The sequence below is a fragment of the Schistocerca nitens genome, unplaced genomic scaffold (assembly GCF_023898315.1).
Source record: "Schistocerca nitens isolate TAMUIC-IGC-003100 unplaced genomic scaffold, iqSchNite1.1 HiC_scaffold_376, whole genome shotgun sequence".
Lineage (NCBI taxonomy): Eukaryota > Metazoa > Arthropoda > Insecta > Orthoptera > Acrididae > Schistocerca > Schistocerca nitens.
This window is the reverse complement of record NW_026045910.1, coordinates 4,870,699-4,898,628: the sequence shown is the minus strand read 5'-3', so window position 1 is coordinate 4,898,628 and position 27,930 is coordinate 4,870,699. Positions and strand designations below refer to the sequence as shown.

The following is a 27,930-nucleotide window of genomic DNA, read 5'->3' as shown; positions in this document are numbered from 1 at the left end:
ATTTGTTCTGGGGGGAGGTGTTTCTGTTTTTGGTATAACACATTATGAAAAATGTGAGGGTATTACTGTGGTTAATAAATGTTGTTTTTTTTCTTTTCAGCACGTTATCTGTTTGGAATCTCTCATTCACATGTATCATTATTATTCATTTTTTACAGTTTCAATCATCTTGATTCAAGCACATGGAACATAGATATGCAGGAACTGGAATATAACCCCTCCAAAAAAGATCTTACTGATGCTAAAATACACCATTTGCTGGCAGAAGAATTATGCAAACCTTACAGAAGGGTAAATTCTAGTTTTTACATGACTTATGCATATGATGTTTTAAGAAAATTGTTCTTATTTACATTCTTATTGATGCTGAATAAAATTATATGCCTGTCAGTTTCCTCTCAGTAATCCAAAAGATATCCACAAAAACTAACACAAATGATATACCAAGAGAAAAAACACTGAATTTTAATCATACAAAGGAACATCTTGACTTTAGAAATAAATGAAGCATGGTGCACCATTCACAAATCATGAAAGAAATTATGGAATGGCACAATGAATATGAATTACACTTTGTCTGTTAGTCATAGATTTTGAGAAAGATTTGATATGATTTCAACAAAATATGTGTTGACAGCCCCTGAAAAACTGGGGATTGATCAACCTACAGTGGGAGGAGGAAGTATAATGAACAAGATACTAAAAATCCTGACTGGTAGGGTCTGAGTGTGGAGGTGAGAGAGCATTTCAAAGCCACTTTTTTATGTTTTACTTGAGTAACTTAAAAATCTTTCCCAGTACGAAATTAGACTAAATAAAATTTCCTACGAAAAAGGTCCTATTCATTTTGTCTCTAGGACTAATAGTTTCAACATTGCAGCAGATGGAAAAAATTAAGATTATTATGGCATAAAATTAGTGTTTAGTGTTACATTAAGTGGGTTGAGAACAAATATGAAATGTGTGTACCTTGCCTAAGTTCAGTAGAGCCACATAAGGGATAAATTGTGTCCTGGAGGTGTAACAGGATGGAAGGTATGGGGGTGCGAGGGAAGGAGGTCATTGGATTGTGTTTGAGCCCTTCCCTCCTTCATAGGACTGCAAACCGAAGAGGAAGGAGGCCATTACCCATATTATCTATCCTACTGCACCAGCAGAAGCTGTTATGGGGTGTTTCATAAAGTTATACAGACTCTCAGCAGCATCCCTTATAAGACACCAACACTGCATTACGCAGACATTGTGACGTTCACCTTCTTTATTTCTTCATTGATAGTCATTGGTGTCAACATACTGCATTGTTATACTGGCTGCAAAATAGGGGATGGAAGTTCAACACTGACTAATGTAAATAATGTAGCCGGCAGTTGCATAGTTGCGTTTCAGTTCTTTACTTTCATTGTTTACAACCCTCCAATATTACACAGTTACATGGCCAGTTCACTATTGATGAATTTTGATTAGCCTCATTAATAAGTTACAGGCGAATATTAGCATACTGCTACCATAGGTTGCTTTTGAACATCTATGAGCAGTAAAAACCTAACCACACAGTTCCCAGTTCTTGCAGAATAATATGGTATGTGTGACACTACTTCTCAAATAAAATGAACAGACACTGTCATTGTTAAAACACTGCCTATTTGTGTTACACTAATTCCACTGTTAAGTTAATGCATTACTATTATTCTAACTGATACAGACTTTCCGTCTGAAAATTGGCTGTGGACTGGCTGTCTTGGGACCAGAAATCGGGCCATTATAAATCCTCACAATAATAGGTACTGAAACTATACATTGTTCAATGTTTAAGTTACGGAAATTACAATTAAAACATAACTCATTCAATTAACTGAATATATCAAAAAATTCCTTATTTTTAATAGTTTCTTCTACCACAAAGATTAGGCCAAATTAATTGTTAAATAATAAAATTGACAGATTTAGTTATACAAACAATACTTTTGACCAACTTGGTAATTATTTTGGAATTAAGTAAGATCTGGCTTTGCTAATATGTTTTTGAATAGAGCCAAATAAATACTTTAGAAATCGTAGTAGTTCCTCTTCCAAATGTTTATAATTACTACAGAATTTGTATTTGTTTGTAAGTCAACAATAGAATTCAGGTCATGAAATAATTACTGATTTCACCCTACAACAAAAGATATTAACTAGTATACTGATGTCTCTTTTTCTTGTTTCTTGATCCCGCCTTCTTGAGATATCTTGTGAAGAGTCACAATAAAAGTTTAGTAGTGGCATGGGACAATCTGTTGTGGGTGAATTCGTTTCCGACTAATAATCTGTCCAGATAACGTGAAGTATGATGTATGATAGAAGTGTTCAGATAAACCTTATTACACTTCCACAAGATTTTAATAATTCCACATGGTACAGTTTATCCTAGAATTGGAACCTGATTGCTCTGTTTTAATGAAGTAATGCCCGTTCAGTTATATTGGCATTTATTACTGGTTGTGATGTGAACTGCTGCTTGGCAGTGTTGGTGAGTATTCAAAATCTACTTGCAATTAATGTTCATTTATCAATAAGAATAGTGTTTGTCAGTGAACTGCAATATCAATGAAGCTACACAGCAGTTGGTTATTTAACTTTTGAAACCGCTGGTTTATTGGCATTCCTGGAAAAGAACACTCTTATACTCTCATTTGCTCAGCAAATTCCATGTAACGGTTTGTATGTGTAATGGGACTTAGTATGTCGCAAATCATTCTAATGAATGAATTGATTTGCATTACAGTATTGCTAAGCAACATGATCAGAAAGCTGATATGTGTCCTAATTAAAACAGAACCTCGATATTTTGAATAAATTTTTGCTTAGTTTTTATCAAACATCAGTATTTGTCTCGAAAAGTAATTTCAAACTTCATGCATTAAGTCCAAGCATGTTTGCAATTATAATATGTGATTTAATCAAAAGCTCAATCATGTGCAACCGTGTAAAGTGTTTCAAATCGAGCGCACAGGTTTCAAGTTTCCCTGATGGGCTAAATAACTTTTTGAAATAACGTGATGTGTCTATCTCACTTAAAGTCTAAATGAAACTGGATTTGAGTCTATTCGGCTCAATATCACAAAATGAAATTCACTGCATAGGTCAGCGAACTGTACACGCACACTTTTAGCACTCTAAGTGGTAACTCGTCTAAGAGTAAAAGCCGCACATAAATTCACTCTTTTTACATGCATACAAAAATCAAAACACCTTTATATTAAACAAATAAATTATGGCATACAATTACTAACTAAACATTTCCTATTCTAAATAAACTTCAAGAACTTGTATTTCATAATCAATAAAATGTTATCCCGTGAAAGAAACTATTAGTCTGCTAAAACGGATTTAGATTACTGTCAACTCATGTCTGGATGTGATGACGTCACAGATTGATACTTGCTTGGACTGAACGACATACCTGTACTGAAAAATACTCTCAGTAAGTAATTTATGACTTTTATAACAAATTTGGTACCCCTTGCATCGCTACACTAGGAATAGTCCAAATAAATTAGGAAATTGATTACATACACAAAATTAAGTACAAAATTATATCTGGTGCCATATTTCATAAGACTGAGGGTCAACCTTTCTCTTTTATGAAAATGCAGATTATACTCTTGTATGCTAATGGTAACTAGGAAAAATTGCAAATAAAATGAATTTAAGGAGGCAGATGGCAAAACAAGAGAGGCAGTAAAAAGATACCAGCTTGCTTTGTCACAACATGCCCAGGGCAAGTTTACTTTACACAAAGCGCATTATGACACTACATGGAATACAGATAAGAGTTACTGATAACACCAATGCAAGGGATGCAAATGGTCAGAATCCGTGTAAACCTCTGCAGGTTGTTCTACACTGCTAGATGAGAAACTGATTCTTGTCATCCCATACAGCAGCTGCAGCATTCTTCTGAGAAAGACTACTTCCCTCACCCCAAGCGCTGATTGCTTTTCAGTTTGCAGACAGACTATACCTCCCCAGCATTTCCTCTCCAGTTCCCTTATGTGAACAGACAAAATAAGTGTTTATACATGGTATTTCAGCACAGTGGTTACAAACTTTCAGGAGAGGTAGAGTACCCTAGACAATGGAAAATCACATAGCAGTGCATGGTCAAAATGCTTTCCTTGTGCAGAAGTGGTGACACTTAACACAAGAAAGGAAGGGCGTGAGCAGAGTGAGAAAACATGTTTATTGTGCTTAGTGCAGCAGAAACCAAGAAATAAGAAAAAAACAGAAATCGATCATCATCTAAGAAGGTGTTCATAATTACAACCTCTAACCATGATGCAGGCATTACATCTGTGGTGCACGGAAGACCTTATGTTCTCCATGTGCCAAAGATGTACCAATGTAGCTTAACCTTGTACCCAGAAATATTTTTGGCGGAAGCAGTGATTAAAGTTGTTCAAGAAAAACATAAAAAAGGTGGCTTTAAATTCCCTCTCACCTCCATGCTCACTCCCAGTCATTCAAGATTTTTGGTATGTTTGTGATGGTTCGCCTTCTTTATTTCTTCATTTGTTGTCCTTGGTGTCAACGTACAGGCTGAAAAAATAGGGGGTGGAAGTGCAGTACTGTCTACTGTAAATGATGTAACTGACAGATACACATTTGCGTTTTACAGTTGTTTACTTCCACTTTTCACAACCCCCCATATACACACTTAATGTGGCCAGTGCACTATTGTTTAACTTTCGATAAGCCTCATTAATAATTTTCAGGTAAACATCCACATTCTGCTACAATAGTTTACTATTGAATATCTGTGTGTGGTAAAAACATAACCACATAATTGACAGTTCTTTCGGAATAATCAGGTACATATGGAACAGACACTGTCATTGTTTTAACACACAGTCTAGTTGTGTTACACTTATTTCACAGTTATGCTGATGCATTGTGTTTGTTCTAAAGAACAAACTCGGCCGTGGACTGACTGTCTCGTGACCAAAAATGGGTCCTTATACATCCTCACAATAATAGGTGCTGAAACTACACGTTGTTCTAAGTTAAATTTACAGAAATTACAATAAAAACTTAACTCATTCAATTAGCTGAATACATCGAAAAATTCTGTCTTTTTAACAGTTTCTTCTACTACAAGAGTGAGGCCGAGTTATTTGTTTAAATGATGAAATTAACAGATATCATTATGCAATCAATACTTTTGAGAAAACTGTTCTTTACTTTGGAATTAATGAAGGCCTTGTTTTGCTATCATGTTTTTGAAGAGAGCGAAATAGATATTTTAAGATTACTAGTATTTCGTCTTCCAAATGTTTATAATTAGTACAGAATTTATATTTGTTTATATGTCAACAATATAATTTAAGTTACAAAACAATCACTAATTTCTCTATATAATTAAAGTATTAACTAGGAATAGTCGAAATAAATTATAAAATCAATTACATACATAAAACTAAGTGCAAAATTAGATCTGGTGTTATATTCTTTAAAACTGAGGGCCAACTTTTCTCTATTACGGAAATGCAGATTATACTCGTGTATATTAATGGTAATTAATTCAAAAAATGAATTTTAAGGGGGCAGATGACAAAACATGAGGGGAAGTAAAAACATCCCCGCTTGCTTAGTCACATCACCCCTCATTGCATTGACCAGGTAGATATTGCAAATAGCTAACCGGGCAATTCAGTGACCACAAATGACCCCAGACAGAGGGTTAAAAATGTACATCCACAAAAATATTACATATGAAATCTTATAACTACAGTACATTTGTATTTTCAAATTTATACTTATATGAACTGGTCATATGAAAAACCCCATACAAAATATTTACATTTTGTATTGTACAATTGCGTAAAATATTCACAAGTTATACATTTAACAAAAAAATTTGGCATCTTCATCATAAGTTATCTCCTTTTTGGGTAAGCAAAGATTACATCTAAAGATACATATCATTTTATACAAGTCCTGTCTTACCTAACTAAATAAATCCTCATGGGTTACAAAAAACTAAATAATTATACTGCGCATTGCAGACCATCCTTTTTTTTTTTTCATCAAATTTCACTTGCTCAATGTTTAGCATTTTTCACAAGCAGTTTCACACTTTTAATAAACTTTTTCACATTTTCTCACCAAATTGTCCACCCATTCAACGAGTCCAAGAGGCAGTTAGTAAGGAAATGCACTGCTCTCAGTTACCTTGGAGATGGTCCTCCTCCACAACAGTACATGAAAAAATCAGACAAAATATCCTACTTTGGTATACTTATTTTTACTTCTAACTTAAGTCTAAAAAATGTTTCACACTAAAATTGGTAGTCATTACTTCATAAATATGCACATTACATAGTTCTCAAAACATTACAATAATTAGCACAAAAATTGACTATAGCACAAAAGGTGGCGACTAGAAAAATTTTTAAAATCAAGTGCACGTTACACTACAAAACATTAAGCCATAACTGTCTGAAACTCATTAAACTTGAAAGACTTCTGTTTCTTTCCCATTTGCAAAATAGCAAAAACTCATGATGTACAGTAGCATAGATTTGCTAATCATTACATAATGAAAAAAGGATCATCACCATCACTTAACTTCTATTCAACTCAAAAAATTAAGGGGATGAAGTTGTACCAAACCACTGTCCCACTTCTCTACTCAATCCTGACTACTACTCTCATTCTACCCGAAAATTAAATCCTCACTAGATCACAAAATGTTACCAAACAGTTGACCTGTCAGAATATTCACCTCAGCCTAGCACCACAGTTGTCAGTTAATCAGCAAAATTAATTTTCATTGTTCCAGCATTACCACTTTAAGCTCATAATTCCTCAGAACACAAATAGAAGTTTTCAGATATCCTATAGATCCAAAAATGCAGCATTCTATGACTTGTACCTCACTGAAATATTGCTCTTTCTGTGAAGCTGTCATTCCCAGCTGCAGTGTCATGAATTGCACAATATAACAGTACCCCATGTTGCCAAGTTCAAAATTAGATTATCAATACAGTTACATCACATTTGTTTCTATACAGTGATCTTTGTGAATTTTCTGGCTGTAGCGACTGGCCGCGCACGGAAAACTCCAACTTATTACGATCAGGAATGTTTATTAAGGTTTGTATAATTACACAAAACACAATAAAAACAATGCAGAAAACTCACAACATGCACATCATAACCTCAGTCCACGAGACCCTACCAAAGAAACAATGAGTCACCTACATCTGTTTCCTCTGCACTTCGTAGGTGGCCGTTAGTTACTGGCAGTCGCTGGTCGCCACAGAGCACCCCCCCACCCCCCTCGGGAGTGCGGAGCACTGTGGTAAGGACGTGGGTGTCTTCCTGTGTAATGGTGCTGTGGGATGTTGACTGGTTGATAGAGCATATGCGAAGAGTCCATGCTGTTGGTGCAGTGAGAACTAGTTCTGGTATAGTCTACCATCTAGTGAGGGGGGGGGGGGGGGGGGTGACTGGTCAACCTGCTCGCGTGAACTGGACTGGCATGGAAAATGTTGTTGTTGCAGTACAGGTGGAGAGGGGGGATTTGAATCTTGAGCATCCCGTTGTTGCTGAACGTTGCAACTATGCCAGCCTTTTCCACCCTGTTTGCGATGGGGACTGTGCCCAGGATGGTGATATGTGACGTGAGAGTGGAATCACATGAAGTGTCTCCTATGTGGATGACAAAGATGGATCCCTCGCGGAGCTACAAGGAAAGCTCATCGTGTGGGCACTCAGAAGCATTGATCAAGATGCAAGTTTCGTCGACAGTGGACATAGGGGACACTAGGGGAGGTGATGGGGAAAATAACATAGTTCAGGAAAAACACTGGAACACTCTGTGATGGCATTGGGTGCCGCCACTTTCGACGGGGTAATGTCACATGCAACATGCGGTTGTGCCTGAGGTTATGGATTGTCCCATGCAGTTCCTGAGTGAATTGAGGGTAGAGTATCATCACACAACAACCGAGCTTCCCACAGGTGTAGGCTCAGTGCACATATGTTCCTGGTTGGGTGCAGGGGAGTGGGCAGTCTGTGTGAGTTCGGAGTCGTCACCTGACGGAGGAACACTTGACTCAAGAGGGTGTGGTACAGATTCCTCGTTTGTCCAGGCTGGTTTCACGTGGTGAAGGGAAACTGTCTGCCGATAGCCACTGACAAGAATTTCCATAGTATTGTCCGTGCCAGCCACTACTCAATGTGGGCTGGAGTAAGGTGGCTGTAATGCCTGTTTGACTGTGTCATCCCGTAACATAACGAACTCACAAGAGTCCAGTGCCGAATGCAGAAAGACCCAAGAATGGGTGTGTGGCTGTGGAGGGGGCATGTGGATCACAGCATGTGTGTCCAGACATGCTCAACTAGAGCAGGGAGGTCAGACAGGTCTACGATTGCTTCGTCATTGACAAACTCTGCAGGGAGAACTAGGGTCTCGCCATACAAGAGCTTCGCAAGCAAAGCCTGGAGGTCTGTCTTGTAAGCCATGCATATTCGTAACATAACCCAGGGAATGGTGTCAGACACACGAATGCATGTGCTGCAGAATCCGCTATGATGTCCTGCAGGGTATTGCCCCCACCCAACGTGTAATGCAGTTGATGACAGACAGGATATACCTAAACCATCAGACATGGGCAACGGCCCAATGAGGTCCAGATGCGGATGCCGAAAGTGGCCTTTTGGGATGTCAAATTTACCTAGGTGGGATTGCATGTGCCTGCCGACTTTGCTGTGCTAGCACTGTAAACAAGCTTGAGCCCAAGTACGTCAATTGCTCTTCACACCTGGCCACACAAAGTGTTCTGTAACAAGGCGTGTCGTAGCCTTAGCACCAGGATGTGGAAGGCTATGTAATGCAGTGAATACTTGGCGACACAGCGCAGGGGGAACAATAGGCCGGGTGGTGCCCATGGACATATCGCATCACAGTGGCCTGACCGAGTCCAATAGATTGCAGGAAACCATCTGGAGGGAAGTATCTGGGTCCTGTCAGAGGTTGTGCAATTCGGTATCATTGTCCTGTAAGCAGGCTAATTCATCGAAATTAATGTGGGGTGAAATTGCAGTGATACATGATAGGTAGTTGGCCACCACATTTCCTGAACCTCAGATGTAACAGGTGTCTGTTGTGTATTGGCAAATTAAGTCCATCTTCCGACACCTAAGTGGGGGAGGTCAACAGCGGGGTCTTTGAAAGCTCTCACCATGTTGTCAGACCACTGTACTCGGCGATTGCCCAAGCTTTATTTCCCGGCCAAGGCATCAGTCAAAGGGGCTTGAATTGCTGCTGTCTTTGATAGATTACGACAGAGGAACTTGATAGTTCCTAAAATCTGGCATAATTCACAGAATGACACTGGGAGAGGTAGATTATGAATGCAGTCAACCTGCTCCTGAAGGAGGCGTATACCTTCCGAGGAGACGTTGTACCCCAGGAAAGTGATAGCGGTGCAGCGGAGTTGTGACTTGCTGTAATTGATCTCGACTCTGTTATGTGTCAATAAGTACTATACCGTGGCCAGGTGGAGTTCATGTTCTCTGTCAGAGGAGGAGAAAATGAGTATGTGGCCGAGGTATGTGAAACAATATGTGCAGTTAAACAAAGTGAGTCTATAAAATGTTTGGGCCGCATTTTTGACACCATAAGGCATGTAACAAAATTGGTAGAGGCCGAAATGTGTGATCAACGCTGTCTTTGGTATGTCACTCTGTGCCATGGGTATCTGTAAATATGCCTTGTGGCAGTCCAAGACACTGAAGATGCGTGCTCCGCTAAGTACTTGCATGAAGTCTTGTATATGCGGTATCGTATAATTGTCTAATACAGTCCGCGTGTTGAGACAGTGATAGTCGCTGCGGTGGTGCACTGTGCCATCCTTTTTGGGGACTAAATGTATGGGTGAAGATCACTTACTGTCCGATCGGTGAACAATACCTGCCCGCAGAAGTTCATCCACTGTGGCCTTAGGTGTAGTTTATGTGGCGGCAGTCAGCGCTCTTTATGACACATTGGTGGCCCGTCTGTTGTGAGAATTTTGTGTGTTGTGCCATTCGTGATAGCATTCAGGTGGGCAGGCAAACTTGCTAGGGGACCATCGCGAATGGGAATCAGTTGCTGTGAGAGTCACTAACCTGAAGTGCTGGGGATGCTGCCTGCATCGGCAATGACGAAGTTCCGTGAGGTGCGTCTGCGGTGTCTGGTGGCGGCAGTGTCAAAGTCCCATGAGGTGTGTCGCCGGTGTTGGAGGGTGGCGGAGTTGACAGGCATTGTAGGAGGCATTGTGTCTCTGCGAGGGCTAGTGTAGCTGACTATATGGCGCGGTTCAGCTCAGCGTTGAGAGCACGGAGAGCATCGACTGCAGAGCACTCGGACTGAAGCTGGGCAATGGAAATTGCAAGGCTGTCTGCCAGTGGAGAGAACTCTATGAGAGCTATGTCGAAATCCTGAGGAAGCTGGGTGGGAGGGGGATGGAGGCGACTGAACACACAATGTGAGTGGACAAGGTGTTGTGCAATAATGTGACCGACTGGAGGTCGACAGTCCAAAAGAAAAGGAAGTCGATGCCTAATACTGCGTCTTCTATGTCAGCCACATAGAAGGACCAAGTGAAATGTTTGCCAGGTATGAGTTCAATAGGTAACCCTGCAAAACCGTCAATTTATTTGCTGCTCAAAGGAACAGTTTGTATGGGGTCATATCCTTTACAGTAAATGTGGGAGGTATGACACTAACGTCTGCTCTGGTATCGATGAGAAAATACCGGTGCGAACCTAAATCCAAGGTGTACAGACGTCCTCGTGAAGTGGGGGATCTGACAGAAAGCAACGTCTGTGGCCACTATTACATGTATCCATGAGGTGTGGCACCTGCTGCAGCCTGTGTGCGGTGGTTTGGAATGTGTAGGGTGGGCAGCAGTTGCAAGCAGCGTCCCTGTAAGTAGAGTGAAACCAGCATATGTGCAAGTCAGCTGTATTTGTCCCACCAGCCGAAATGTCAGGTGAGGGGTGTGCGGGGCATGCAGGCGCTAGCCCGGTTGGGGTGGGGAGAGGCTGGTGCCAGGCTGCTTACAATTCCCGGTCTTGGCTGCTAGATGGCTGCTGTTCTGTGTGCTGTCCATGATACACATGCGCCCGGCCTCTACCGCCCAATGGTGGAAGTACATTTACAGGATTACCAGCCTCAGCAGTATTAAGCACTGTGCTGCGCAGAGGGAAGTGGCGGTGGTGAATAATGGCATGTGCCTGGTCTCCCAGCCGTAGTTTATCCTCAAGTGATGCTGCAGTATGTGGGATTAAATGTAATTGTAATTCTTGTGGCAGCTTCACCAGCCACAATGCCCAGAGCGCTAAGTTTGGCAAGATCTCGATACTGACCTGCACATGCAAGCGTCGCCACAGCTGGGAGGGGGTTCTGTCACCTAATGTCTCATCATAAATAATGTTGTAAATCATATTGGCTGGTGGATGAGAAAGGCATTTGCTGAGTAATGTACAGACAGAGGCATATTTGCTGCTCTTTGGTGGGTTCAGCAACAAGTCACTGATGAGATCAGGGAGGTCATGCAAGTGGTTCACTAGACACACAAAACAAGTGCTGTCATTTGCAATACAATGTATGTCCAACATGTTTTCCACCAAGATAAACCACGTCACTGGGTTGTCTGGCTGTAACGGCGGCAGCTGCAGAAGATGGCCAGGGACCAGTGCTTGCAGGGGTGTAGGACAGGCACAAATCGTATGGGGATTCTGCATGGTGTTCACTAATGCGAACTGTGCCTCAGTGGTGGGCGATGTGTTGTGTTGAATGTCCATTAGCTGTGCAGGTGAGATGTAATATCCAGTCCTTGTAGGCGAGAAATCTGTATGGCCACTTGACGAGCATGGCGCGGCAGGCCTGGAAGGATCAACAGCTGGTGTAGACGAAATCTCGAGTAGAGGCGTGAAATCACGATTGAGTGCCGAGTGACAGCGGAACCACGGCAGTGGGGTGGCAGGAAAGGTAGGCGTATCCATGGCACGGCACAGTTGACACAAGTGTCCCTTTGACCGGCACGGAGGGGGACACATTAAATGGCAGGCCACTCTGAGGAGGCAGCAGCCATGTGTGTGGACCCCGAAACTGGACAGTTGCATGGTCTATGTCGTGCAGTAGAAACTCAGGCAAGGGGTTTCCGTGATCTTGTGCTGGAGGAGCATTCTGTAGAGCATAGAATGCCATAGAAAGTGACCACGCCGATGTGTACAGCGCCCAGTGTTGTGTGCTGGTGGAGGTTAGGATTGTCTGGCCGGTCGAAGCAAACACCAGAGATATGAACATTCATGGTGTATTAGTAGCACATGGAGTAAAGTGCTCTGCTTCACAGTGAAAAGTCCATTCTGCAGTCGCAGTGTCCTGCACTGCTGGAAAAACTAGAGGTTGCGACGTTATCTATTGACGTGAAACCAGTGGTACACAGTGAGCGAATGCAATGTACTTTCACGACTCGGGGTCACCAATGTGGGTTTTCTGGCTATAGCGACTGGCTGCGCACAGAAAACTCCAACTTACTATGATCAGCCACTTTTATTAAGGTTCGTATAATCACACAAAACACAAGAAAAACAATACAGAAAACTCACAACATGCACATCGTAACCTCAGTCCACGAGACCCTACCAAAGAAACGAGTCCCCAAAGACTGTTTACTCTGCACTTCGTAGCGGGCAGTTACTGGCGGTTGATGGTCACCACATCTTTTTCATTACTCGATCATTTCTGTCAGCTCCATTATTTTACCTACATTTCTTACCTCGATAGTTAGTGCAGTGCATTCTCAAAAAGTAGCCCTAACGTGGAGACAGGCTCCCTGACCATTAAGACCCTAACATTATTCATAATTTTATTATTTCAGTATTGTTTCATTATCTAATAAACACCTGCTCTGCTTATCTAATGCAAAATTGATTCTACAGAAAAACACCTCACAGTAACAGATCCTTTGGCTAAGGCAGACTTAACTCTCATTACCGATCACACAAAATTATAAATTAGAAAAACTATTACTTCACTGTATGCCATCAAATTGTTTAAGATTCTAGCCTGAAGTTCAATATACATACAAACCTTGCTTACTCTTTCCACACACATTACTCCAGGAAACTATGTTTACAGTTTTAATTCCTTAATGTTAGAAAAGGCAATACTATGACACGATTCTATAGGTACGTAGTTACCTCAATATACTGACTGCTCTGAATGCAAACACTTCTATTATTGTTGTTGTTGTTGTTGAGGTCTTCAGTGCAGAGAATGGTTTGATGCAACTCTCCATGCTACTCTATCCTGTGCAAGCTTCTTCATCTCCCAATACCTACTTCAACCCACATCCTTCTGAATCTGCTTAGTGTATTCATCTCCTGGTCTCCCTCTACGATTTTTACCCTCCACGCTGCCCTCCAATACTAAATTGGTGATCCCTTGATACCTCAGAACACGTCTTTCCAACTGATCCCTTCCTCTAGTCAAGTTGTGCCACAAATTTCTCTTCTCCCCAATTCTATTCAATACCTCCTCATTAGTTATGTGATCTACCCATCCAACCTTCAGCATTCTTCTGTTGCACCACATTTTGAAAGGTTCTATTCTCTTCTTGTCTAAACTATTTATCGCTATTTATCATCCACCTTTTGCTTCCATACATGGCTACACTCCATACAAATACTTTCAGAAGCGACTTCCTGACACCTAATATAATAACACAGTTAATATCAAGACCTAATATTCAAGATGGTTTTTGCCGCATATTGCCTCTGCTGCTGCACCAATGAGCTGATTACTTCAGATGTTTATTATCCTCCGCATATGCTGACACCTTTTATTTTCAGTTTACCTTACCTCTTTGTTTGTCATAAATTCTTTTACCATGGTACCAATTTATTTTCTTCCATCCTCTTTATGATTTTGTTTCTTATAATTAATACAACACACACACACACACACACACACACACTCTGGATAAAACTTTCTCTAAAATATTTCTATACTTAAGTATCCTACTGTACAGAATCATCTGAAAGTCGAAGATAGAATGTTTCTGATACACTTATAAACTATAGATAGGATAGGAGAAGAGTTTGACTGTAGCTGGAAACATGAAAATAGAGACAGACAGCTGGGGTAAGCATTATCGCCACATAATGAATCCAGCACAAAATGTTGAACCCCTTAATTTCCTTTTTAATTTCTTTCTTCAGTTCATCTTTTAAGTTAACCAAGTCAGTTCTAATGCTATCAGTCTTATTTTGCGACCTGATAATGTCTTTTTTCATACAACTTTCCATACTGTTCAAACTACTCAGAATTTGCCTTAATATTGCTTCCAATTTTCTGTCTGCCATAACCTGCTGGCCTGGCTGACTTCTACTGCTAGATTCCTCTTCCTTAACCTTAACGATTTCATCCACTTCAATACTGTTTTCATCCATTTCGCTCACATCACCACACAATGTAGATGACTGTTTTATCATCTCATCTGCGATAGGAGATTCATGTATGATTTATAAGCACTATCATCTACAGAACCTGTCTCCTGTTGTCCCTTGTCTCCCATCGCACTGTCTTGTTCATTAAGGTGACTCAGTATGTATCACTTAATACAGAACGGCTTTTGCTATGAAATTACCTTATACTCATTTACTCTTCTTCCGCTGCTCTGCTGCTGCTCTTGCAGTTGTTATCTGGATCTGCACAGCTGCAGCAAGTTGTAATTCTCTCTCTCTCTCTCTATCTCTATCTCTATCTCTCTCTCTCACACACCACACACACAAATATAGAACCAAACAAAGTAAGGCAGACAATTACTTGTAGTTCATTCTTGTGAAAGATTTTGTGAAAATTATTAACTTTTTCCTTTTTTAATTGCTTCAGCATCGCCGACTTAGCTATAGCAGGCATGCAGTTAATGACCGTGATCTATCTACTCAAGTTAATTATCGTATGCATATGAACATACGTCGCATGGTTGGTGAGAGAAAGCATCACCATAAGAGGAGCAAACGACTGGGAAAGGTAATTTTCATGTTGCATTGATCATCATAATGAAATATTATTTATTTTTGGACTGAATTCACTTTCTTTTTATGTTATATGTGGCACAGATTCTCTAAAATTTTTCTCTCTAGTAAAAATATAAAGAAGGCAGTTGGTGTCATATCAGGATCACAGTACACTGGAACAGTAGTAGTAACTAACAAAATATTTTGAACTTGAATGAATATAAACAGAGTTCAAATACCAGTCCAACTCTCTTCATTAAATTTTTTGTGGTTATTTTAAGTTCTAGTTTATTTCCTCCAAAAAGGAGTGGCCCATCTGGTCCTTCCTACTCTATGTCTATCATTATCATAGTGTCCACCCGTGGTAGCTGAGTGGTCAGCGTGACAAAATGTTAATCCTAAGGGCCCAGGTTCGGTTCCCGGCTGTGTCAGAGATTTTCTCCACTTAGGGACTGTGTGTTGTGTTGTCCTAATCATCATCATCATCATTTCATCCCCATCGACATGCAAGTCGCCAAAGTGGTGTAAAATCAAAATACTTGCACCCGGTGAACGGTCTACCCGACACGAGGCCCTAGTCACAAAACACAACATTATCATAGTAGGCAGAGTGGTAGTCACCATACATTAACAAAAAAATGTGTTAATCTGAGCAGTGATATGACACTATATTTGAGAAGAACTAGGTTTATATTCCATTCTAGCAGTCCTCATTATTGTTTTTCTGTGTCATTCATCATTCAACAAAATGCCAAGGTGTCATCACATCTCCATATTGATTCCTTACTTTGTCTTTGTGTAAGTCTGTATTGAAATGACTCTCCATGAAAATTAAATCCTAACAAAAATATGCTAAGAGAACAGATACTTCATATCATTTGTTTTATTGTATTAAATTCAAAATGTAACATATGAATTACTAAAATAGGTGTTCATCAACAGTTTTCTTAATGCATGCAATCTTTACATAATAATGATCAATGAAAATATCAGAATATATAACTGATAAAAGAATGTAAATGAAACGCTAAAATATCTATTCACCAAACCGCAGCAGAGGAACACACACACAGAGGGGTATAACTTTTACATGCTTTCAGAGCCAGTGGCTCCTTCTTCTGGCAGACAAGTTGAAGGGGAAGGAGGAGGGGTGAAGGAAAAGGACATGAAATGTTTAGGGAAAGGGGTACAGTTCACAAAAGTCACCCAGAACGCCAGGTCAGGGGAGACTTACCAGATGGGGTGAGAAGGAAAGACTGATTGTTGGCGACTGCACCAGATGAGATTTGAAAACCTGAGAGCTTAAAGGTTGGAGATATGGTAATACACAAGACAGAGATTACTACTAAAACATAGTGCATGATTTAATAAGAGTGAAAAACTAAATTGTATGTAACAGAGGCGGGAGGGAGTAAGGTGACAAATAGACAGATCAGAAAATGAAAGATATAGAAAACAAAAATGGAGTTAAAAAAGGTGTAGTTACTGTGAAGAAATGCTGATACAGAAGGAATTAATGTAAATTAAGGCCAGGTGGGTGGCTGGAACCAAGGTCATGTTGTAGTGCCAGTTCCCAACTTCAGAATTCTGAGATCCTGGTGTCTGGGGGAAGAATCCCGATGGCGCGTATGGTTAAACAGGCACCGAGGTTGTGACTGTCATGTTGAACAGCATGCTTTGCAACAGGGTATCATGTGTCACCTGTATACACCCTTTGCCTATACCCATTCATCGTGACTGCTATCTGGGTGGTAGACATGCTGATGTAAATGGTCGAACAGTGTTTACATAACAGCTGGTATATGACATGTGTCGCTTCTCATGTGGCTCTCCCTTTGATAGCATATATTTTGTCAGTTACAGGGCTGGAATAGGTTATGGCAGAAGGGTGCATAGGGAAAGTCTTGCAGTGGGGATGGTCACAGGGGTGGGGGCCATAGGGTAGGGAGATGGGTGCAGAAGCAGCATAGGATCTGACAAGGGTATTGTGAAGATTGGGATGGCAACGAAAAGCTATTCTAGGTGTGGTGGGCAAAATCTCAGACTGAATGGATCTCATTTCAGTGCATGGTTTTAGGAAGTCATGGCCAGCTCCCCAAACAGTCACACCATCAACCACCACTCCTCTCCCACAAATAGAGATTGGCCAACCTCCTTAACATTCCGCAGCCTTCACCACTGCCTTCCAGACCAGTAATAAATCATAATCACTAGAACCAATCACAACAGTCCACAGTCCATCATTGTTTTCACCTTCTTGTCCAAAGCCCCCCCCCCCCCCCCCCCCCCCCCCCCGGAGTTATCTGTATTGTCCAAGGTCTCACTTTTAACCCTAAACCTGAATTTAACCATGCTGCTTTGGTGAAGGACCTAGTTTCCTTTACACATAATATCAACTGGAAATATCACTTTGCGACCCAATCCCAAAACCTTTCCAGCAAACCTGACACTAAACCCTGCCTTGAACTGTTCCAGCCATGTTCCCAACTTGGTCCACCATCAGTACCTCAGAATCATCCCTTATAAGCATTCCAAGGATTCCTCACATCCAGCATAGCTTCACAACCTTCCCTCAGGTCTCTACACCTATGTAGTGAGAAATGATCATCATAATGAAATAAGAGAAATCAGAGCTCGAATGTGCCATTCGAGAGTGGAATGGTAGAGAAGTAGTATGAAAATGGTTCAATGAATCCTCTGCCAGGCACTTAAGTGTGAATTGCAAAGTAACCTTGTAGGTCTATATGTAGACACTAATCTCTGCAGAACCCCAGGATCTACATTCCCTAAAAGCCAATGACTCCATCATTATCCTCACAGCAGACAAAGCATCTACCACTGTGTTACTTGACCAGCAGGAGCATGTTAGTGAAGGTCTACACCAGCTGTTTGACACCTCTCCTTATAGCATGTGTCATCAAGATATCATCCCTGTGATCCAAACTGACCTGCAGTCGCACCTAAAAACTCAGGTCCCTCACAAGGACTTACAGCACGATCCACAGAACTTCTTTCCCCACCCAAACCATGCAGCCCCACCTTTCACCTTCTTCCTAAGACCCACAAACCCAATCATCCTGGCCGTCCTATAGTTGCTGGCTGCAAAGCACCCATGAAACATATATCTGCCTTAACTGATCAACACCTGCAACCCATAGTGCAAAGACTTCCCTCCTATATTAGAGATACTAACCATTTTATAGATCATCTGGTATCTGTATCCATCTCACTGCCACCACACACTTTGCTCGAACCATTGATGCCATCTTCCACTTTACCAGCATCCCCCAATGTTCGTGGTCTGTCTGCTGCTGAACATTTCCTCACTCACCTGATTCCAAACCCATTACTTCCTTCTTGCTCACCTTAATCAACTTTATACTTACTAACAATTACTTCACCTTTGAGGAGCAGACATACAAACAGATCAGGAACTACAGGCATGGGAACCAGGATGGCTCCTTCCTGTGCCAACCTTTTCATGGGTCACCTGGAGAGGGATTTCGTGGCATCCATAAACCATCAGCTCCTGGTTTGGTTCAGATACGGTGAGGCTAACCTGTTAAAATTCCTGGAATCTCTAAATACCTTCTCTCAGTTAAATTTCACATGGTCTTATTCCGAATCCCATGCCACTTTCCCTGCTGTTGATCTCACCCTCACTGAAGGCCAGCTGCACACTTCCTTCCATATCAAACCTATTAACAAACAACAGTACTTACATTTTGAAAGGTGCCATCCCTTCCATGTTGAACATTTCCTCCCGTACAGTCTTGGCATTCGAGGCAAATGTATTTGTTCAGATGCAGACTCTTTTCAGCAGTACACCACCACTCTCACTTCAGCCTTCACTGGACATAATTATCCCAACAGCCTAGTTCAAAAGCAGATTTCCTGGGCCATCACATCCAATCCTGGTGTGCTGAGCCCTCCAAAAAACAACTTCTGAGCACACCACTTGTCACCTAGTATTATCTTTGTCTTGAATGTATTAAATAGCTACTTCAATAAAGCCATGACTTCTTAAAATCATGAAATCCATTCTGTCTGAGATTTTGACCACCACACCTAGAATAGCTTTTTGTTGCCCTCCCAGTCTCTGCAGTATCCTTGTCAGACCCTATACTCCTTCTGCACCCATCTCTCTACCCTATGGCTCCCCCTCTGTGACCATCCCCACTGCAAGACTTGCCCTATGCACTCTCCTACCACCACCTCTTACAGCCCTGTTACTGGCCAAAACATATACTATCAAAGGGAGATCCACATATGAAACGACACATGTCCTATACCAGCCAGTATGTAAACACTGTTCGGCCTTTTACATCAACATGACTACCACCCAGTTATCAGTTAGGATGGATGGGCATGAGCATAGAGTGTACATAGGCAACAAACAATATCCTGTTGCAGAGCATGCTGTACAACATGACAGTTATGAACTCGGTGCCTGTTTCACCACACGTGCCATCTGGATTCTTCCCCCAGACATCAGGATCTCAGAATTCCGCAGTCGAGAACTGGCACTGCAATATGACCTTGGTTCCCGCAACCCCCTTGGCCTTAATTTACATTAATTCCTTCTGTATCAACATTTCTTCACAGTAACTACTACTTTTTTCACTCTATTTTAGTTTTCTATCTCTTTCATTTTCTGACCTGTCTATTTATCACCTTACCCCCTCCCACCTCTGTTACAGACAATTTAGCTTTTCATTCTTATTAAATCATGCACGATGTTTTAGTAGTAATCTCTGTCTTGCATATTACTGTATCTCCCACCTTTAAGCTCTCAGGTTTTCAAATCTCATCTGGTGCAGTCACGAACAATCACGTCTTTCCTTCTCATCCTGTCTGGTAAGTCTCCCCTGACCTGGGGTTCTGGGTGGCTTTTGTGAACTGTACCCCTTTCCCTAAACCTTTCCTGTCCTTTTCCTTCACCCTCCTCCTTCCTCTTCAACATTTGTGCCAGAAGAAGGAGCCACTGGATCCAAAAGCTTGTAAAAGTTCAATCCTTTTGTTTGTGTGTTCCCCTGCTGCTGCTTGGTGAAAGTTTTTTATGTATCCATTTACATTGTATTGCCAATAATTGATAATTTTCGTTGTTATAGAATATATAATTGATATTTTAAGAAACTATTTCTGCTGAAGATGTGTACTGAGGTTAACTGTAACTTGTACTGAAGATACTATGTTAAGACATAATTTTAGCAGCATAAATTATATTTTGATGTTCTTTTAGAGATATTTGTGTTGTAGTGCTACATTACAGATTAATTTCATTTTTGTATGTAGGATGGAAAGCAGAACCATGTCAGTTTTCCTGGAATTACTCAGAATGGCTCAGCAAAACAGTTCACTCATGGTATGTATTATGTAGAGATACTAAAACTGTCTTCAGTAATTTCCATAAAAAGTTATATTTATTTGATATTAAATACCAACAAATACATATAAGACCAAGATAAAAAGAAAATTTTTTGAAATCTGCATTTTAATGCTAATATTGAAGAAAGGTTCTCTCATAATGTGGCTCTATAGTTGTATGATGTAAGTCTACTTTGTTAACAATACAGATTTTATCAATCACAAATTATGTACAAATAAATCACAGTAAGTAATCATTCTTGACATTTCTGAAAATACATAACATGGAAAATGTGTGGAGGTGGATTCCTCTGGGTCAATACAGTACTTGCTCAATCAGAAGACAGTGCTCCCAATCAGGCAAAAGTAAATTTAGCCCAATGAAGAATTCAGATGTAATGTTTTATACCAATCAGAGTGTGAAGGCTGGAATGCTGAACCAAGTAATGCTGTGGCTCAGTTGCAAGTTCTTGGTATGCAACTTATTGATTAAAGATAAGAAACAGATATTTCTGTCTTCTAATTAGGAAACATATACATCTGACAAATGAGCTGATGATACAGAAGCAAATACAAATTATGATGTGTAATATGCAGAGGAGTGTAATGAAAAGTTGCATTATTAAGCAGCAGAATAAAGGCACACTTCTATGGGAAAGTGAATTAAAATATCTTTCATACTGAAAACGCTGTCATAGTACTTTATAAAATAATTATCATCAGCCATTTGGCATCCTCTTCTTGATACATCATCTGTGTCCATAGCTCAGTGGTCGGTGTGTCTGTCTGCTATGCAGAGATTTTTCCTAGGTAGAAGAACTTCAGTGGGATGCAGTCAGCCTCGTGATGCCAACTGAGGAGGTATTTCAGTGAGAGTAGCTACTCCCAAGATCAAGAAAGCTGACAACAGCTGGGAGAGCAGTGAGTTGACACCATGTCCCTCCATACAGCATCCAGTGACGCCATTGGCAGAGGATTACGTGGTTGGTCAGTCCTGATTAGCCCATCAGGCCAGAATGTGGAACTTTGGTTTTTTCCTTTGCTTAATAAAACTTCATCTAGACTTTTCCACACATTACAGTCTTCATTCATGTTTTTGAACATCATGTTACACCTTCCATGGAGCCATTCTCTGGTTCCTTTCTCATCACTTTGAATCCAGCAGAGAACTTCCATGGCTACTCTACCATCCATTCACCTGGATACAAGTCCCATCAAACTTCAGCATCCATCCTTCTATGCTTGTTGAACAACATTCATTCTTTGAATGGGATTTGGTGGCTACTCTTAGAACTTAGAGTGACTGCATGCAATAATTGGCTATTAAAACTTGCTTTGTGGTCATATTCTTGTTGAAATAGGAATGAGTGGAAATATGTGAACGCAGTGCTGCCGTTTTTCTTAAGTATTATTTTTACTTTTTCCCCTTCCACTAGAAGCAAACAGTACTATTTACTTCTTGTAAAATATATCTAAAATGTGTATGAATTTTTGGGAGAATGTCATATTCCAGTTATGGGATACCTTGACAGCCATAAAAGGAGTATGGTATAATGTCCTTCTCAACAGATATTGAGATCTTATCCTTATTTTTCCCAGTTTAGGAATTTGAAAACAACTTCTAGGACTGTTACAAGTAGTTTTGGTGATATATACCTCCTATACTGATTCCTCTTTTGATTCTCAATTTTCCCATTATCCTGGGAGGTCTGATACATTTTCAATATGCACAAACAGATTTGGACAGTGCCTTTTTCCTCAAGAGCCACTAGTGCATGTTTTCTTGAAACTGAATCAACAACTGTCACAGTATTGATGGATTAAAGAGAAAGTCAGTAAATTTTTTCTATAAAAATCAACCTGGATTCCGCAAACAGAGATCTTGTAAGACTCAGCTCACTTTGTTTCTCCATGAGATCCATTCCACTGTAGACAATGGCACTCAGGTTGATGCCATGTTCCTTGACTTCAGGAAGCATTTGACACCATACTGCAATGCCGGTTAATGAAAAATATACGAGCTTATCAAAGTATCAGACCAGATTTGTGACTAGATTCAAGACTTCCTTACAGACAGAACTTGTCACATCACTCTTAATGGAGCAAAATTAACACTTGTGAAGGTAATTTCTGGATTACTGAGGAAGTGTCATAGCATCATTACTGTTAGTTGAAAGCATCAAATGCTCTTTGAGACTGTCTGCAGGTTATGAGGTTACCTGTAGCAAAGTAGCAATGCCAGAAGATAGTATTGATTTGCAGAATGACCTGGAAAGGATTAATAAATGCTGCAGGCTCTGGCATTTGACCCTGAATGTATGTAAACATAACATATTGCACATATATAGGAAAAGAAATCCACTACTGTACAGCTACACTATTGATGATAAACTTCTGGAACAGTATCTGCTGTAAAATGTCTGGGAGTAACTATCCAGGGAGATCTTAAGTGAAATGACCACATAAAGCCAACAATGTGGAAAACAGATGCCAGATTGAGATGCGTAGGAAAAGCCTTAAGGAAACGTACCTCATCCATGAGGGAAGTGACTTATACGGTGCTTGTTTGACCAGTTCTTGAGTATTGTTCATCAGTATGGGATCCTTACCATGTACGACTGATAGAAGAGAGAGAGAAGATCCAACAAAGAACAACCTGTTTAGTCATGGGATTGCTTGGTTGGCATAAGAGCATTACAGAGATGCTCAATAAGCTCCAGTGGCAGATGCTACAAAAGAGACATGCAGAATGTGCTGAAGTGATAGTTTCCACTTGAATAGTACAGAGGAACTGGGATAGGAGGGATTCCCCATTTATCTCTGCACCACATCAATTGTTACCACATCATGTGCCCACCATGGCACTAGGTGGCCATCAGTCTGGGCTCCAGTCATAATGTTTTGGTTCATCACTGTTGATATGAATCTAATAGAGATGTCAAAATTAAAATGCTTTCTTCCATTATTGTATAATAGTAGTCTCAGTTGCTGTATTATCAGAGAAAGCCACAGTGTGAACTGCAAAATCTAATATGCAAAAACACTTACCATTTTTGCAGTGCATTCTGTTTTCAACAAAACTACAACATGTCACACCTGTATATTTTAACAACATTTCTTTTTTGTAAATAATTTGCTAAGTGAAGTTACCTTTTGAATGATTTCATTTACATTTTACAGGATTGTTGCAGAAAGTGGTGTAATTAATTTCATCCATAATTTTTAATGCTATCTTCTCTGAGAAATAAACTAGTTGGGTTAAGGAGGGAACAAGGTAAAGAGAAAAGGAAAGTGATAGTAGAATATAGAAGCCATAGAAAGAAAATTATTACTGACAGTTCTGTCATTCTCATAAAAAATTACCCTGCTATTTCAGTTAGACGTACAAGAATCTCTTGTATTTGTAACTAAGGGTCAACAGGATTTCAGTAGGTAACCAGTTGTTACAGAGAAAGTAAGACAGAGGAGGAAAGTCCTGCTGTAAGATAGTCATCAAAGAATAATTGTGGGCACCATTTCAGGAAGAATTATGTAACAAGCATCAGGTGGCCAAATATCTTCAAGCATATCTTAGCCAAGTGATAGATGATGATGTCCTTTGTGTGCAGATTTTGCAGGTTAGGATCATGCTGTGTATGGGAAAAACAGTATTAACAGGGATAGGATTACAGTATTGAGAGTGATCCGAGAAAGGTAACTTCATCAGTGAATGATAATATTATTACGTTTTTCTCTGTTTTGAGTCATTTTGATTGGTACCAATTAAACAGCAATGTTTTTTGGGTCAACATGGAGGTATACATTCAGTGATTTATTGTTTCGTTTTATCAATTTATTATGAGATGAATGCAACACATTTGTTTCACATTTTACAGATTACATTACCGAGGTTCTTCAGGAGACTGAAAATGACACTGAAATACCAAAATCTGCAAGTAAGGAGGACTGGGACAGTGCTATCACATTCACAGCCAAAAGTTCCTGTGAGTTAAAGTCTTCATTATTCCTAAATAACACTCTATTTTTGATGTTAGAGTAGCTATATGAGGATAATACTGTTAATAGGTGTTCAGTAACAGGAGCTAACAACGCACATGACACGAGATGAAACTTGATTATTTGTAGCTCACATTGTTTTGGTAGTTCCTTTGTACTTCTTGAATTTGTCTCCCACTGACACCTAGTATATGTAAAAAATTCTTTATAAGCAGTGTGATTTGCTGATGAAACTTGTAATAACTGATTAAAAACACTATAGTGGAACAGCAGTTTTGTACACAAGTGTAACTAAAATACCACCCAGAATTTATTGGCTTCTACCAAATTTTTTGAAACCATTCCAAAACCTCCTTTAGAAACTAGGTGGTTTATCCTTATTACATTTCACATCCTTCCTAGACTACTTAGTTTTTCCTAAAAACATTTAAACAGGAAAGGTGATGAGCCTACATCATCTCACCTTATTCCTGTGTTTATTTCAAATAACTGAGAAATTTGTTCCATAAAATTTAGTTTAGATTCTGTATTTGTTAGAGTTTTACAAAATACACTGCCTGACAAAAATAGTAAAGCACCCAGAGGGAGAAAAGGAAACTAAATGAAACTTTATAGTTGAGAGGGCATGTTTGTTATTACAGTAATTATAATATTGATTCTAAATGACAAAAACTTTCAAAGTATGAGTCCATTTATCAATATGACATTGCAATCCCTCTTAACTGGATGCTTGCACAGATTTGACTGGGCAGGATGCCATAAAGTCATATCCTTTTCTGAGGCAAGCTGGCCTACAACAATTATGGGAATCTTACTGGCCATGGTAATATCTCACCAGGCAGACAATTCATAGCTACATTTGCCATGCATGGACAAGCATTGTCTTGTTGAAAAATGGCATCATGAGGGGTAACACATGAGGATGCAGGATATCCCTGACATACTGTTGTGCCATTAGTGTTCCCTCAATCAATACTAACCATGACCACAAGTCATATCTGATGGCTCCCCACACCGTTAGGCCAGGAGTAACACCTCTGTGGCTCTCCAGAACAGTGGAAGAATGGAAGCTCCTTCTAGGTCATCACCAAACCCTTGACAGTGTTATCTTGGGTACAATGGAACTGTGACTCATACTGTACACAGTGTGTCATTGTCCATGTTTCCCAGTCACAGCACACTCCAAAGACTATGATTATGTCTTCCCTCATTTTCCCATGCAGTCTAACATCAGGCCATTGACACATATGAATGCCCAAAAAATCTGGAAATAGCCAACGGCCAGCCAACTGGAGACTCACCATGTGGTCCCTTTGAAACTGTGCGATATACTGATAATGTTGTCTCACATGAGTACATGAAATATCAGTGTCCTTCACTGATCACTCAACATGTGATGCTGTTCATGTTCATTATGCACATAATCAGGCTGGTAACAGCACTAAACACAAGCAACACTAATGCAGTCTGGTGGGCATTTTACCTGTCATAGACAATTGCCACTCTTAATGGTTTATGTACCCACTAATGGTGTGTATGTGTGCAAAGTTACACTGACTCTGACTATGTCTTCTGTATGCTTTAGTTATTTTGTCAAGCAGAGAATATTTACCATAATACTAAATGCTCTAATGGTTTTATCTATTGCTTCACTGTATGCTTAGTCAAATTCTTTTGTAAATTTGATAAATGGTACCATTTTAAGCATTCTGGATTATTTTTTGTGGATAAGTATTGATTTTTAGTTAAAAGTGTGTTCTGACCATTGCCTTCCCATAAAGAAACCCCCCACCCCAAACACCCCTTGGTATTATCCTTGTTGCTTGTCTAAAGTTCCTTCAGTTCTGTTCAGTTAGGGGTTTTGTGTGTCACTGGTAGAAGTAGAACTCTCTTGTATTGTTGGCATTATGTTTGAGAACCCCTTCATGTAGATGGTAGATTAATATTATTTCCTCTTAACCTGGAATTTTTTCTGTTTCCCAAATTGTCTCAAAAATCAAGTGTAGATCTAATATAATCATTTTTCTGACCATTTCAGTGATTCTGCTGTAATTAAGTCTTTGCCAGATGCTTTATTATTTTTGAGTGATTTTATTGCTTCATGAATTTCTAGGTCAGTTTTTGAGAAATATCCAAGATTTTTTTTCAGACTGCTGAAAATTTTAATTGTTGGAACTGGACAATTTTGAGGCATCACCTTTCTTTGCTTTTTTTACAGTTGTCATTGTTATTTTACAGTTTCACAATTAAATCTTTGAAAGTACTTGGTGGCTTATGCCATATAAGTATACGTTAAAAAAAAATTTCTAAAGTTCTTTTAAGTCTCTAGGTTACTTTTAGTGTCTCATTTTTTTGTTGTTTCTATTTTTGTAAGCACTCTTCTTTTTATGACATTTCCACTTTGTCAGTTCTTAAGCACTTTATTCATGTACTGATTGTTCATATCATCTTTCTATTCTTGACCAATCCTGTTTTGCCTGCCACTCTAGTAGTGGAAGCATGGTACTGGTATTTCATCTGCCTCTATTGCAAGACTGTGAACCATACGGCAAGGAATTGGGAGCAGGGGTGGAATAAGGACAGAAAAGGCAATCTCTAGGATGGGTCATTGCTGGAATAGCACCATGAGTTTGGTAGGGAGGTTAGTGGGGAAGTTAATGCTCATTTCAGGGTATGACAAGAGTTAGTCAGAACTGTTGTGGAGAACGTGACTCAGTTGCTCAAGTCCAGGGTCGTACTGAGTCACAAGAGGTTGATCCTTTGTGGATGTGCAAGGTGAAATGTGGGGGATGAGATGTGACTGTGGAGACAAAAACACAGATGATCTGTTTCTGGACAAGGTAAGGAGGATAATTTCAGTCCATGAAGTCCGTAGTAAGACCCTTAGCATATTTGGAAGATGACTTGATTGTCACTACAGATGTGATAACCACAGGTGGCTATGCTGTATGGAAGGAAGTTCTTGGTGTTTAATGGATGGCAGCTGTTGAAGTGAAAGTATTGTTGGTGGTTGGCAGGACTGGTGTTGAAATAGGAAATGATGTAGCCATCCTTGAGGTGGTGGTCGACTTTGAGAAAGGTGGCTTTTTGTTCTGAGGAGGACCGGGTGAAGTAAATGGTAGAGAAGATGTTTATATTCAGCAGGAATTTGTATATGGTAACCTTACCTTTGGCCTAGATAATGAAGATGTTGCCAATGAATCTGAAGTACATGAGGGGTTTGGGGTTTCTGGATGGTTAGGTTGTTATAGAATGGTGCCATATAGGTGCCCATTGCAGTACTACAGATTTATTTGTAGCTTATGCCTTCAAAGTAGATATAATTGTGAGTGAGAGTACAGCTGGTCATGGTGACCAGGATGGATGTTTTATGAAGAAAGTACTTTTCAGCACCCTAGAGAATCCAGAGCCTAAACAGTCTCACAGCACAGTCATGAACCTGTCCTTCAAGAGCCTCTGTCTCACAAGAACATCAGACCTTTCCAAAGGCCTTACCTTTATCCTCACACC

At 40.0% G+C, this 27,930-nt stretch overlaps 1 protein-coding gene across 1 annotated transcript in view; it reads left to right on the top strand.

Annotated features, from left to right (window-relative positions):
* LOC126229635 (sodium/hydrogen exchanger 3-like) overlaps positions 1-27,930 on the top strand; it is a 702,719-nt gene that overhangs the window by 571,590 nt on the left and 103,199 nt on the right. Inside the window, exons 8-11 of the mRNA XM_049942376.1 lie at positions 159-291; positions 14,930-15,070; positions 20,353-20,422; positions 24,300-24,407. Coding sequence (XP_049798333.1) covers positions 159-291; positions 14,930-15,070; positions 20,353-20,422; positions 24,300-24,407 — 452 coding nt within the window. The remainder of the gene's footprint in view (positions 1-158; positions 292-14,929; positions 15,071-20,352; positions 20,423-24,299; positions 24,408-27,930) is intronic.